Source organism: Dromiciops gliroides, chromosome 2, assembly GCF_019393635.1.
Source record: "Dromiciops gliroides isolate mDroGli1 chromosome 2, mDroGli1.pri, whole genome shotgun sequence".
Classification (NCBI taxonomy): Eukaryota; Metazoa; Chordata; class Mammalia; order Microbiotheria; family Microbiotheriidae; genus Dromiciops; species Dromiciops gliroides.
This window is the reverse complement of record NC_057862.1, coordinates 356,209,445-356,221,866: the sequence shown is the minus strand read 5'-3', so window position 1 is coordinate 356,221,866 and position 12,422 is coordinate 356,209,445. Positions and strand designations below refer to the sequence as shown.

At 46.0% G+C, this 12,422-nt stretch overlaps 1 protein-coding gene across 6 annotated transcripts in view; it reads left to right on the top strand.

The window, feature by feature from the left end:
• Window positions 1–7,954, top strand: part of COL23A1 (collagen type XXIII alpha 1 chain) — a 494,698-nt gene extending 486,744 nt beyond the window's left edge. For 4 of the 6 annotated variants that reach the window (XM_043985184.1, XM_043985181.1, XM_043985182.1 and 1 more), the window contains 3 exons: window positions 3,846–3,923; window positions 6,685–6,723; window positions 7,204–7,954. In XM_043985184.1, the coding sequence (XP_043841119.1) occupies window positions 3,846–3,923; window positions 6,685–6,723; window positions 7,204–7,206 (120 nt within the window). In that variant the 3' untranslated portion in view covers window positions 7,207–7,954. The remainder of the gene's footprint in view (window positions 1–3,845; window positions 3,924–6,684; window positions 6,724–7,203) is intronic. The other 2 variants (XM_043985185.1, XM_043985183.1) reach the window with 1 other exon arrangement.
• Window positions 7,955–12,422: the final 4,468 nt, after the last annotated feature.

Sequence of the window (12,422 nt, the reverse complement as noted above, 5' to 3'; positions counted from 1 at the left end):
TCCTTCCTACTGGACAGCTAAGACGTGCCTGATTGCTAGACAGCAGCCAGGGCTGAGAGGTTGTCCTACGAAGGTTTTACCTAGATACAGGGCAGTCATCATTATTCATTCCCAGCATTCAGCAGTCACTTAGAAAGCAGCAAATCATGCTCCTCTGGATAGCACCACGGTTACCCTAAGTCTAGCTTAGCTTCTTCAGCAAGTCCCCTCAGGGCTACTGAGGATACAGACTCGGTGACCCAGGCCAGGGGGAATTAAGGCAAAGAAGTACATTTGATCTCACAGATGTCTCTGAGGCTTGGGGAAGTATGACTGATATCTGAAATGAGACAATCATGCTCATTATCCAGACAATGTGGCATTGGTGCTGGACCTGAAGTCCCCAAGACCCGAGTTCAAATTCTGCCCCTGACACTAGCTCTGTGGTTTCCAATTAGGTATTTAACATAGAGCTACACCTCAGGCAACTTACCAAGATTTATCTACCAAGTCATTCATTCTATTGGCAGAGGGAGCTACCACACAGTCTCCTGCATGCAACAACAATAGCACAAGCATTTCTTTAAGGATTACAAAACATTTTACATATGTTATCTCATTGCATTCTTCCCAAAACCCTGTGAGGCAGGTGGTGTATTATTATTCCCATTTTACAGATCAGAAAATTGAGACTCAAAGGCATATAGTAACTTTGCCCATAATCTTAAAACCAGTATGCAGCAGAGAAAGAATTTGAACCCAAATCTTCTTTGACCTCAAGATCTTACATCATTTTCTGAGGGAACAGATTTGATTTTTTAAAAAAGTAGCAGGGGCATCTAGGTGATGCAGTGGATAGAGCACCAGCCCTGGAATCAAGAGGACCTGAGTTCAAATCCTGCCTCAGACACTTGACACTTACTAGCTGTGTGACCCTGGGCAAGTCACTTAACCCCAATTGCCTCACCAAAAAAAAAAAAAAGTAGCAGAGTAGCATTGTTTGTCAAGAAATCTTTGTGAGGAAATGTTTGAACAAGAGGGAGGTGTGGGAAGTATGATGAAAAGCATTTGGGCTGAACCAAAGCCATATTGCAGTGGGAATATGCTGCAGACTTTCCTTTCCTATCTTTTCCTTTCCTTTCCTCTTTTTGGATACCAGGTTTCCCTGTCCCCCTCAGACTGGAAGTTTGGTGGCTACTCATAGGCTCAATTCCACCATTGATTGACTGACATACAAGCTTTGATCTGCTCTGTTTGCACCTTGGTCTGGTTCATCATCCTTAGGCAACTCTTTAGCCAGATGCAGGAAGTAGCTGCTGAATTTTTGATAGAGAACACAAAGCTGGGGCAGAGGTGTTGAGTGGTAGTGATGGGGATCTTTAACTACTTGACCACCTACAGAAACTCTTCCTTTGCTGAAATCAGAGCAACAAATGCATCCTTGAATTACCTTTCGTTCTTCCAAAGGTGGATGAAGCAATGATAGGAAATGCTTCTCTAGCCCCAAGTCTGGTTAATGAAATAGAAATAACAGGAACCATGGAAGGATGGGACCAGACTCTCTCAGAGTTCATGACCTGAGATCTTTGTGTTCCTGATCTCAGATAAGAAGAGTGAAGTCAAACATAGTCTGATGATAAGAGAGCAGTTTTCAAAGAATTTAGGCAGTCCCATAGCCTTTGATTTTTAAGTGGAATTTCTAAAGGGGAATTTGGCCCAGGAGTCAGTCAGTCAGTCAGTCAGTCAGTCAGCAGTCAACGAGCATTTATTAAGCGCCTTCTGTGTGACAGGAACTATGTTAAGTGTTAGGGATATAAAGAAAAGCAAAAAGCAGTCCCTGCTCTCAAGTAGCTTACAGTCTAATGGGAAGACAACTTGCAAACAACTATATACAATGAAGATATAGATTAAACTGGAGATCTTCTTGTAGGGAAGGTGCTCAAGGATTATGCCTTGGCTGAGTATGTGTCAGACACCCGGAATCTTTGCTCTTAGGAAGGCTAAGGATAGTGGATCTCTTGAGCTCAGGAGCTCTAAGATGCAATTGGCTTTGCAGATCAGATGTCCACACCAAATTCAGCATCAATATGGTGAGCCCCCATCAACAAGGGAATTACCAGGTTGCCTCAGGAGGGTGAACCAGTCCAAGCTGCAAACAGAGCATGTCAGAGTTTGTATGTCAATCAATCAATAGTGGGTTGGAGTCCAAACTTCCAGCCTGAGGGAGATAGGGAAACCCAATCTCCAAAGAAGAGAAAAGAGAGGAGGGGAAAGGAGAGGAGAGGAGAGGAGAGGAGAGGAGAGGAGAGGAGAGGAGAGGAGAGGAGAGGAGAGGAGAGGAGAGGAGAGGAGAGGAGAGGAGGGGAGAGGAGAGGAGAGGAGGGGAGAGGAGAGGAGAGGAGGGGAGAGGAGAGGAGAGGAGGGGAGAGGAGGGGAGAGGAGGGGAGGGGAGGGGAGGGGAGGGGAGGGGAGGGGAGGGGAGGGGAGGGGAGGGGAGGGGAGGGGAGGGGAGGGGAGGGGAGGGGAGGGGAGAGGAGAGGAGGGGAGAGGAGAGGAGGGGAGGGGAGGGGAGAAGAGAGGAGAGGAGGGGAGAGGAAAGGAGAGGAGGGGAGGGGAGAGGAGAGGAAGGGAGGGGAGAGGGGAAGGAGAAGGAGAAAATTCTCATAACCCAAGCACAAATAATTTTGATGAGGAAGAAAAAAGAACTAACTCATTAACAAATGCAGCTTTTTAAAAGACATTCAGAAGATGGAAACAAGGGCACTTCAGAGTAGAGGGTTACTAAAGAGGGGCCTGATGCTAGAAGAAAGAGATACTGTGAGAAAGTCTGAGATCCAGAACAGGCTGGAGTTAGCCACAAATTATGAAAGATAAAAAAGACTTTTTAAAGCTATGTTGGGGGCAGCTAGGTGGCACAGTGGATAGAATGGATAGGGTCTGAAGTCAGGAAGATTTGTCTTCCTGAGTTTAAATCTGGCCTCAGAAACTTACTAGCTGTGTGACCCTGGGCAAGTCACTTAACCCCATTTGCCTCAGTTTTCTCATCTATCAAATGAGTTGGAGAAAGAAATGGCAAAATCACTCCAGTATCTTGGTCCTGGGGAAGAATGTGATTTTATGGAAGCCTTTTTTTTTTCAATTTTTACTTTTTATTGTGAATTCAAGAAATATTTCAGTCCACCAAAAAAAAAAGAATAAGAAAGAAGGTTATTATGTAAGAAACCATAAACTTCTGTTAGTTGCAATTTGTTGTTTTAAGGGATAGGGATGAAAACTGGACCTGTTTCACTGATGTAAGAAACTCCCAGGTTGGGAAACTCTGCCTTCCTAAGAAGATCACCACCTTCTCATCGGCTTAGAGTTTTATGGAGTTCCCTAGTACAGGGCTTCTTAAACTTTTTCCACTCCCGACCCCTTTTTGCCCTAGAAATTTTTATGGGACCCTGGGTATATAGGTATATAAAATAGGTGTATACATAACCTTTTACTGTTGCCAAGTTTTTCACAACCCCTTCATTCAGTTACCCCACATGGGGTCCTGACCTACAATTTAAGAAGCTTTGCCCTAGAGCACAGAGATGTTAAATAACTTGGGCAGTCACACAGCCAGTATGTATCGGAGGCAAGACTCTTCCACCAGCTCCCAGGCCAGCTCACGGGCTGGCGAGCTCGCTCGCCCACCCTCTCTCTCCCCCCCCCCCCAGCCATGCCCCTCTGTGCGTGTGTTTTCAGAAATGTAATCTATAATTTAACTTCATCCTGTGTCACTGAGTAATATAGCCTCCCAGCCCTGTTTACCTCCCCGCCTGCTCGAGCTCCTGCTCCTGGTTTCTGTCTGTATGAATAAGCTATTGTCTTCAAAACAGGAAAATCCAAATTACAAAGGAATGAAAGGAGAGTCAGGCTTCCTGGGCCTGGATAGGGCCCAGGCTCCCTGTCCTGTGGTATAGTATCTGCTTTCCTATTTCCTGTCCTTCCCTCCCTTGCTTTCCCCTCCCTATATGTTCCTGCCTATTCTGTTTCTTCTCCCTTCCCATCTCTTCCTTGCATGGGACTTGTTGCTGACTTGCCTCGGTTGCAGAGTGCCTTCCTTCCCAGATCTGAATGAAATATTCCCAGCCTGAGACTGTTCCTTGTCTGGTACACAGAAATGTGTCCCCAGAAAATACGCACCTGTTATATACACATGCATCTGTGTTCCATATCAATCAACCCCATCCTAACTCCCCACCCAAGTTGTGGTCCTGCCCCCTTTCCTTTCCTCGTGGCATCCAGTCTATTCAAACTGGAGAGTGTGTGTCCTCTTCCTGGGCTAGGGACCAGGTCCCAGGCTTTTGGAAACACTTGCTGGGGACGGTGGCAACCTGGGTGGGAGAACCCAGACAGTGCCTGGCTAATGCTCAATATTCATCCTAATTGAACCAGAGCTTTTGACCTCAGCAAGTCAGATCCCATTACAAAGGATTTCTCGTTGGTTGTGGATAAGGCTGGGCCTTGGCCATATCAAATACTCCTAGAAATATTTCCGGAAAAAAATTCCAGCTGGTCCTGGAAAGCCTACGGTCAGACAGTTCAATATTTAAAATAAAAATTAAGGAATTAAGCCATCAGAGACTCCTGCCAGACAAGAGGTGGCGGCAGCCACTCCCAGGGAAAAGATTCCATTGCTAATCTGCCCACTTTCCTTGGGCCCTGAGATCAAGGCCGGCCCATAGATGTTGGGCAGATATAGGGGACCCTATTTCCCCTTGGGATAAGAGAGTGAGAGTTAGCAATTATGTCCCATTAACGCACTTAGTTGTAATGGAATGGGCCCAATTTAATATAAATTGGCTCACCAACGAGCTTTACTATCTTTACATGTAACTGGAAAAAAATACTATTAAGCTAGAAAAAATATATAAATAAAAGTACAGTAAAACATAAAAAAAAGAAATTTGGTGTTGTTGGGGTTTTGTTCATAGAAGTGCACTGAATGGAGAAGGGAGATCAATCCCCAGGAAGCATCCAGAAGTAAATCAGTCTACCATCCTCCCCTAGGAGCTGGGATGGTGGCAATGGGTGTGAGGGAACCCTGGCAGAAGGATCAGGACATGAGATATTCCCCCTCCCATCCCCCCACCCCATGTTCCCGACTGCCTCAGATTCCGGCCCCATGGCCCCATTTATATGGATCCTAGGCTGTGTTCATGGAGTACCACTGAGGCAGGGAGCCAAGATCTCTCACTGGGAAAGGCCTGGGCAAGGTCACGATTTTAGTCAAAGAGGGCTCACTTCCTCTGCTTCCCCTCCCTCCACTGAACCCACTGAACCCATTCCCCAGACAAGTCCCCTCAGGTCGAATTCTCCCCGGGTTGGCCAAGGAAAGGAAGGTGAGGGCCCCGATTTGGAAACAGGATACAAAGAGATCAGATTTCACTCTACAGCCACCCTCCCCCAAAGACTTGAATGTGGCTTCCCCCACCCACCCACTCCCAGCCTGACCCTCCCATCCTGGGAGCCTTTGCACACAGTGTGCCCTTAGCTAGAAACAAGCAGCTCTAGCTGGGGTTCCCAATGAGGAGCCCCGCTTCCATCTACAAACCACGTGGCTCTCTCTCTGCCACCTACACCTCCCTCCCATTCTTTGTGGTTTCCCAGTAAGGATTGGTCTAAGTAATATAGCCTCTTCCATCCCTCCCCGGCACAGAGCTTGACACATTGTTAGTGCTTCATAAAGTTGTATCAAATGGGGTTTAATTGAAAATGTGAGCAGAATGGATGACTTGTGTAGAGGTTTCAATGAAGACTCCATTGACGAAGTGGAAATAGATTGCCCTTGAGGGAAGTCTCTCCCCACTCTAATTCATTCTTCATTGGGCCACTAAAGTGACTTTTCTAAAAACACAAGTCTGATCATGTCACACACACACACACACACACACACACACACACACACCAACTCAGTAGACTCTAGTGGCTCCCTATTGCCTCCAAGAGCAAATGCAAAATGCTCTGTTTGGCATTCAAAGCCCTTGACAACCTAGCTCCTTCTTGCCTTTCCAGTCTTTTTACTCCTTACTCCTGGATCCAGTGACACTGGCCTCCTGGCTGTTACAACAAACAAGATGCTCCCTCCCTCAGCTCCGGACAATTTTCTCTGGCTATTCTCCATTCTTGGAACATTTCTCTTCTCTGCTCCAACTCCTCACCTCTCTGGCTTCCTTAAAGTCCTACCTGCCACAGAAAACCTTCTTAAGTGATTTCTGTCTTTTAATTATTTCCTATTTATCCTCCATATAGCTTGCTTTGTATATGTTTGTTTTGCATGTTGTCTCCCCCATTAGATTGTAAGCTCCTTGAGAACAGGGACTGCCTTTTGCCTCTTTTTGTATCCCCAGCACTTAGCATAGTGCCTGGCATATAATATGAACATAAAAAAAAAATGTTGATCGATTGATTGATTGATTGAAGTGGGGAATTTGCCCAAAGATGGAGGGGAAGGAAAGTCATTAGCAGCCTTTCTCCCACTCTGGGCAAATGTCAAAGTTTCTGGGAAATAGTTTAACACAGTCCTCAGTTTCAGAATGTGAATTGAGTATATGGATTTGAGTTGTTGGTTGAATTCCCTCCCTTCCCCATCTCATCTACCTTTGGTGCTAGATGTTCCCAAGGAGGTTCCTGGCTCTCCAGGGGGCTGAAACTTTCTTCTCTCTTCTTCTCCAGGGGGCTGATGGACTACCTGTGGCAGGCTGCTGGCACAAGGTAGGGTAACAAACATCTAAGGCTTTTTGATTGGACTTTCCCTCATAGCTTCCAGGGACAATCCGGGTAAGGTTGCTTTGTAACTGTTGAATCATCCAGAAGTGAATAAATCAGCCACACACATGCCAGGATCCTCCCTGCTGCACTCAAAGGAGGGAAGCAGCCTCCCCTCTTCTCTCTCCCTTGCAGGCTCTCCCCAGATCCATTTCCCCTCCACGGGGAAGCTGACCAGGAAGCCCCAGCAAATCACTGCATCTGGGAGAGAGAGAGGAGGAAGGAGTTTGGAAATCACCTGTTTTCTTAAAGGAAAACTGACTACAATGAAGGCAAACTAGTTTAGATATATTTTTGGAAACCTGCCCCTCCCCCCAACTGGTGGGGCTTAGAGACAGAGGAGGGTGGGGTTTGGTCCGGATGATTCTGGCTGAGGTACTTAGAGAAACCCCTTTACCAAGTCCACATCTCTCTGTTCTCTTTCAGTGATTCCTGCTCTCCCCACCTGAAGCTTGTACATACTCATGTGACATACTTTGCTCTACTTAATTTTTGTAAAAAACAAACGAAACAAAACAAACAGTAATATATTGATTTTTTTTGATGGATGTTGCCATTTATGGATTTTAAAAAAAATTTAAGTTTCCAGAATGGCTGAGAAGTGACCGTATACACTTGGCTCAGACTGGCCTGAGCTTTGACCGGCATGGAATCTTACAGTTAAAGGACTTAGTCCCCATCTCCCGCTCAGAAGAGATGGGCCCCTGGGCTATTTGTGGGGAAGGAAAGAATCCTGGGAACTATGACCTGTCATCCCCTCTACTTCTCCATGAAACAAAGGAAAGCAATCCTGATTTGGGGAAGAAAAAGGGGCAGAAGAACTCAGGCTTGGAGACCACAGACACAGCCGGGTTTGGGCACATCAGGTCACCTCCCATTTGAAAAAGAACAAAGAAAAAAATAAGACTTCCAACTACCCTCCCAAAATCCAGCCCATGTCTTCATCCTTTGTGTGCCCTTCACCCCAAAGCCAATGTATAGAATATGGCACCAGAGATGATCCACATCTTTCAAGATGACTCCTGGAACTGCTGGGATTGGTGTCAGAGGCTGGAGAATCTTCAAGGCCTCAGTTAAGGGGCAGCTCTCTAGGCCTATCTTTCCTGAAGAGCTGGGAGAGAACAAAGGCAGCTTCCCCTGATAGCACTTCTACAAACACACACACACACACACACACACACACACACACACCACCCCCCATAACCACATACCACACACCCCACACACACATACACCCCACACACCCCTACACACATACCACACACAACACACACAATACACCACACACAACACAACACACATACACCCAACACACACCCCTATACACATACCGCACACAACACACCACACACCCCTACATATACATACCACACACAACACACACACCCCTACACACACATACCACACACAACACAACACACACACCCCACCCCCCCATACCCACATACCACACACAACACACACCCCTACACACATACCGCACACAACACAACAGAACACACACACACACACACACACACACACTCATACACAGCCACCATAACCTTCCATCCTGGCCATCCCCATCAGGAAAACTCCTTTTGAAAAGTCCATTCAGACTTTTGGCAGGTCAGAGTGAAGCCGCTCCCCCCTCCCATCCCCCCATTCTCTGGGTGCACTTGCTGCCCCATCCCTTCCTCCTTCACTCCCCACCTTCTGCCGGTCACATCCTCCCTGGCTTCCCTGCTCAGTGACAGCTTCATGGAGCCCTCCACCACACCCTGCTCCTAGGAAAGGATGACATGCTGACTCGGGACTGAAGTATTCTGGCCATTGTTCCCTCTGGCTGAGTTCAGTGGCAAAGCTTGGGCCCCAGACCCTGTTCATTCTCCCCTCCCGGCAGGGAGTTCTGGCGCAAAGCCATCCATCCATCACCAAACATTTATTAAAATCCTATTCAGGACCAGCCACTGTGTTAGGTGCTGGGATCTGCCCTCGAAGATTTATTTCATCCAGACATCCTCCCCGCCACAGAGCCTGGCAGATTCCTGGCAGAACCTCTCCTGCCCTCTCACAATTCCAGCTTGAAGTGGTGTCAAAGTACATTTCCATTTTCTGGGCACACCCAGTGTGCTAGGCATTGGGGGCGGGAGGGGCAGAGGGAACTAACTCCTGCATGGAAAACTCAAATGCATGTTATATGGAGTGTATCAGAGAGAGGTTTTCTTTACTGAGGACCACCAAAAATCCAGCAGCTCGGGGTTGCAGGTGGGAATCCCATACTCCTTTGCAGACATTCTTTAGGCTTTGGGAGATAGTCATTCAATCTGACGTGCGTCGTGTACCCGGGTTCTGTGAACTATGACTGTCAGTGTCCCATGATCCCCGACACAGGCATGCTCAAAGGAACAGGACAGGAGGAGGGCTCGAAAGGTTTTCAAGGACGCAATTGTTGCTGACCTTGTGACCCAGAGTCATCTGGGCCCTGCCTTTTGGGGCACTCTGAGCCTCAGTCCTCTAGCCACTTGCTGCCCAGCCCAATGCACAGGACTTCCAAAAAGATGTATACAACCTAGAAGAACATAAACACGAGCATATGGGGAAAGTGGCACAGGTTCCCATGCTCCTCGGAGCTGATGTCTTCCCGGCCTCTCTTGTTCTTCCTCCTGGCAACAATCTCAGCTCTACAGCGACTGGAGAAGGGTCAGGATTAAAAAATAAACAAAACCTCATCACTGCAGCGGCCTGGGTTTTCCATGCTTATTCTAAGCTGGCTCAAGTCAGTCTCCCAATAGGAAAGAGGCTGATGCCTTTCTAAGGATCTTGGCATCAGCTCCTACTTTCCTGCCCCCAAAGGTCAACTGCCTTGCCTCCCCAGTTGTGCTAACATGTTGCTTTGGCCCGAACTGCCGGCCTTTATGGATGTCCCTCGGGACCATGCATCTGTACTGGTTAAGCATTGCTCCTGATGAATCTAACAGCTTTTCGGGACTAAGAGAATAGATTCTGCAACCAAAATTAGGAGGGACTTGAATCATAAAGGGTTTTTATTTAGGCCAAGAAAAAAAAAAGGTGTCCCTCATCTAACAAAAGTACAATGCTACTGGCTTCATTTACTACTAATTGCCTTCCTTTTCTTTTGTAAATTAATGTCTAAGAATGTAATAAACTACAGTGGTATTTCTGGATGTGAAATATTTACAGGCTGCGCGACTGCATCATGTACAAGTATAATGATTTCCCCTTTGTATGATCTTAGCCCGAATAGCTGATCTCTAGCATCTCCTCCGGGAGGTTTCCCTTGCTGTGCAAACACAGGAATCAGTAGGCACTTCAGTTTTTCTTGGAGTATGACGTTATATTGATTAAGCCTGATATAACAGATCAGTTGCTACCTGTCCCAATATTTGCCAGGTGCATAGGCTAAGGACCTGCAGAAGGTATGTTGTAGACCACAATGGAGACCTGTAGAGGATACAAAACTAACATGCAGGGAATGGCTTCATGGTTCTTTGGAAAGAGTCCTGACTCTGAAATCAGAAACTTAGGGTCAGATTCTTCCTCCGATGCTTATAACCAATGTGACTTCAGGCAAGTCACTTAACAGTCAGGGATAGCCAGGTGGTGCAGTGGATAGAGCACTGGGCCTGGAGTCACAAAGACCTGAGTTCAAACGTGCTCTGATACTTACTGGTTGCAGAACCCTGAGCAAATCACTTCACCTCTGTTTGCCTCAGCTTCCTCTTCTGTAAAATGGAAATAATAATGGAACCTACCTCCCAGGATTGTGAGGATCAAATGAGATCATATTTGTAAAGTGCTCAGCACATGGTAAATGCTGACACATATAAATGTTAGCTAGTATTTTTCATCTCCCTGGGCCTCAATTTCCTCATCCATAGAATTAGGGGTTTTGACTAAATGATATCCACATTCCCTCCCAGGTCTAAATCTATGATGCTGCTATGACTCATCCTTTCTCTTCCCTACACTCACTCCTCTGCAGACCCACATGCTTGCTGCAACTCACTTGCTAATCCCCAAACTGTGTCCAGACCCTGCTTCTACTACCACCACCTACCTTTCTTTTTCCCTGGCATTCCTAGACACTCACACTCTTGTAAGAATACCTGCACAATCAACCAGGACAGCCACGGGAGGGAACTTCTTTCCATTCTATGAGCAAAATACTTTCATCTCTACTGTACCATACCTCTCTCAAAACTTGGGAGCTGTGTACAACTAGGTGGCACAGTGGATGGATAAAGCAACAGCCTTGGATTCAGGAGGACCTGAGTTCAAATGCAGCCTCAGACACTTGACACCTACTTAGCTGTGTGACCCTGGGCAAGTCACTTAACCCTCATTGCCCCACCAAAAAAAGAAAAGAAAAGAAAAAAAAAAACTTAGGAGTTGTAGTCCAATCTTCTGACATGAGGCTGCAATGAGAGCTACTAAAGAAATGCATGCAAGAGGACCTAGCAAGGGGGCCTAGTGCCATCACAGAAAGTCATTTGGGATGATAATAATAACATTAATTCATTCCATTTGCATATGATTCTTCCAAAGCATTTTATATTGGGGAGGAGGGGGGATAGAGAAAGAGACAGAGTCAGAGAGAAACAGAGAGTCAGAGAAAGAATCAGAAACAGAGAGAGAGACAGAGTCAGAGACAGAGACACAGAAAGAATATGACTTCTCCACTAGGTAGCTAAGTGGCACAGTAGATAGATAGATGGCTGGGCCTAGAGTCAGAAGTCCTGAGTTCCAATCTAGCCTCAGATACTTAGCTGGGTGACCATGGGCAAGTCATTTCACCTCTGTTTGTTTCCTCAAACATAAATTAGGGATAATAACAGCCTCACAAGGCTGTTGGAAGGATCAGATAAAATAATATTTGCAAATAGCACTTAATATATAGTGCATGGCCCATAGCAGGGGCTATGTAAACGTTTATTCTTTTCCTTCCCCATTACCAGAGGTATTCAAGCAGAGACAGGATAAAGCCTTGATGGGAATGCCATAGACTAGATGACTTCTGAGATCCCCTTCAAATTGAGGATTTTATCATTCCATACTTATTAGAACTAGAAAGGACCTTAAGAGATGTGGATTCCAAACTACATGTTTTACAGAAGAGGAAATGGGTATACAGAAAGGTAAAATGATTTGCCCAAGTCAGATAATCATAGTTGGGACTAGAACCTAGACCTACTTTTTTCTCCCAAGCCTCTCAACACACACACACAAACACACACACACACACATGCACACATGCATGCACCCATATTCAGGGAAAACTGACAATAACTTCTGTCTTCCTGAAGGACCCAGGGTTTAATTCTAGAAAGTACTGCAAAGGACTGGGAGTGTTAGAAAATCAGAATTGTCCCTAGGAAACCACAGATCCACCAAGACATAGTTTTTATTTAAAAAAGAGAGAGGATTAATAAAAACAAACAAAAGCAAAAACCAACCACCTATTGATTTAAGTGGGACTATTATGTTGAGGGACAAGGGAAAGATAGGTGAAAACAATTTTTTAGTCTCCTGAAGCATTTATATCCCAGTAGAGTCAATTTTATGTTCTAACTAACTTAATTTTCCCATCACCTAGAAATTAGCACATCTGTCCTTGTGAAATTTTTTGTTGTTTGGTAGTGTCT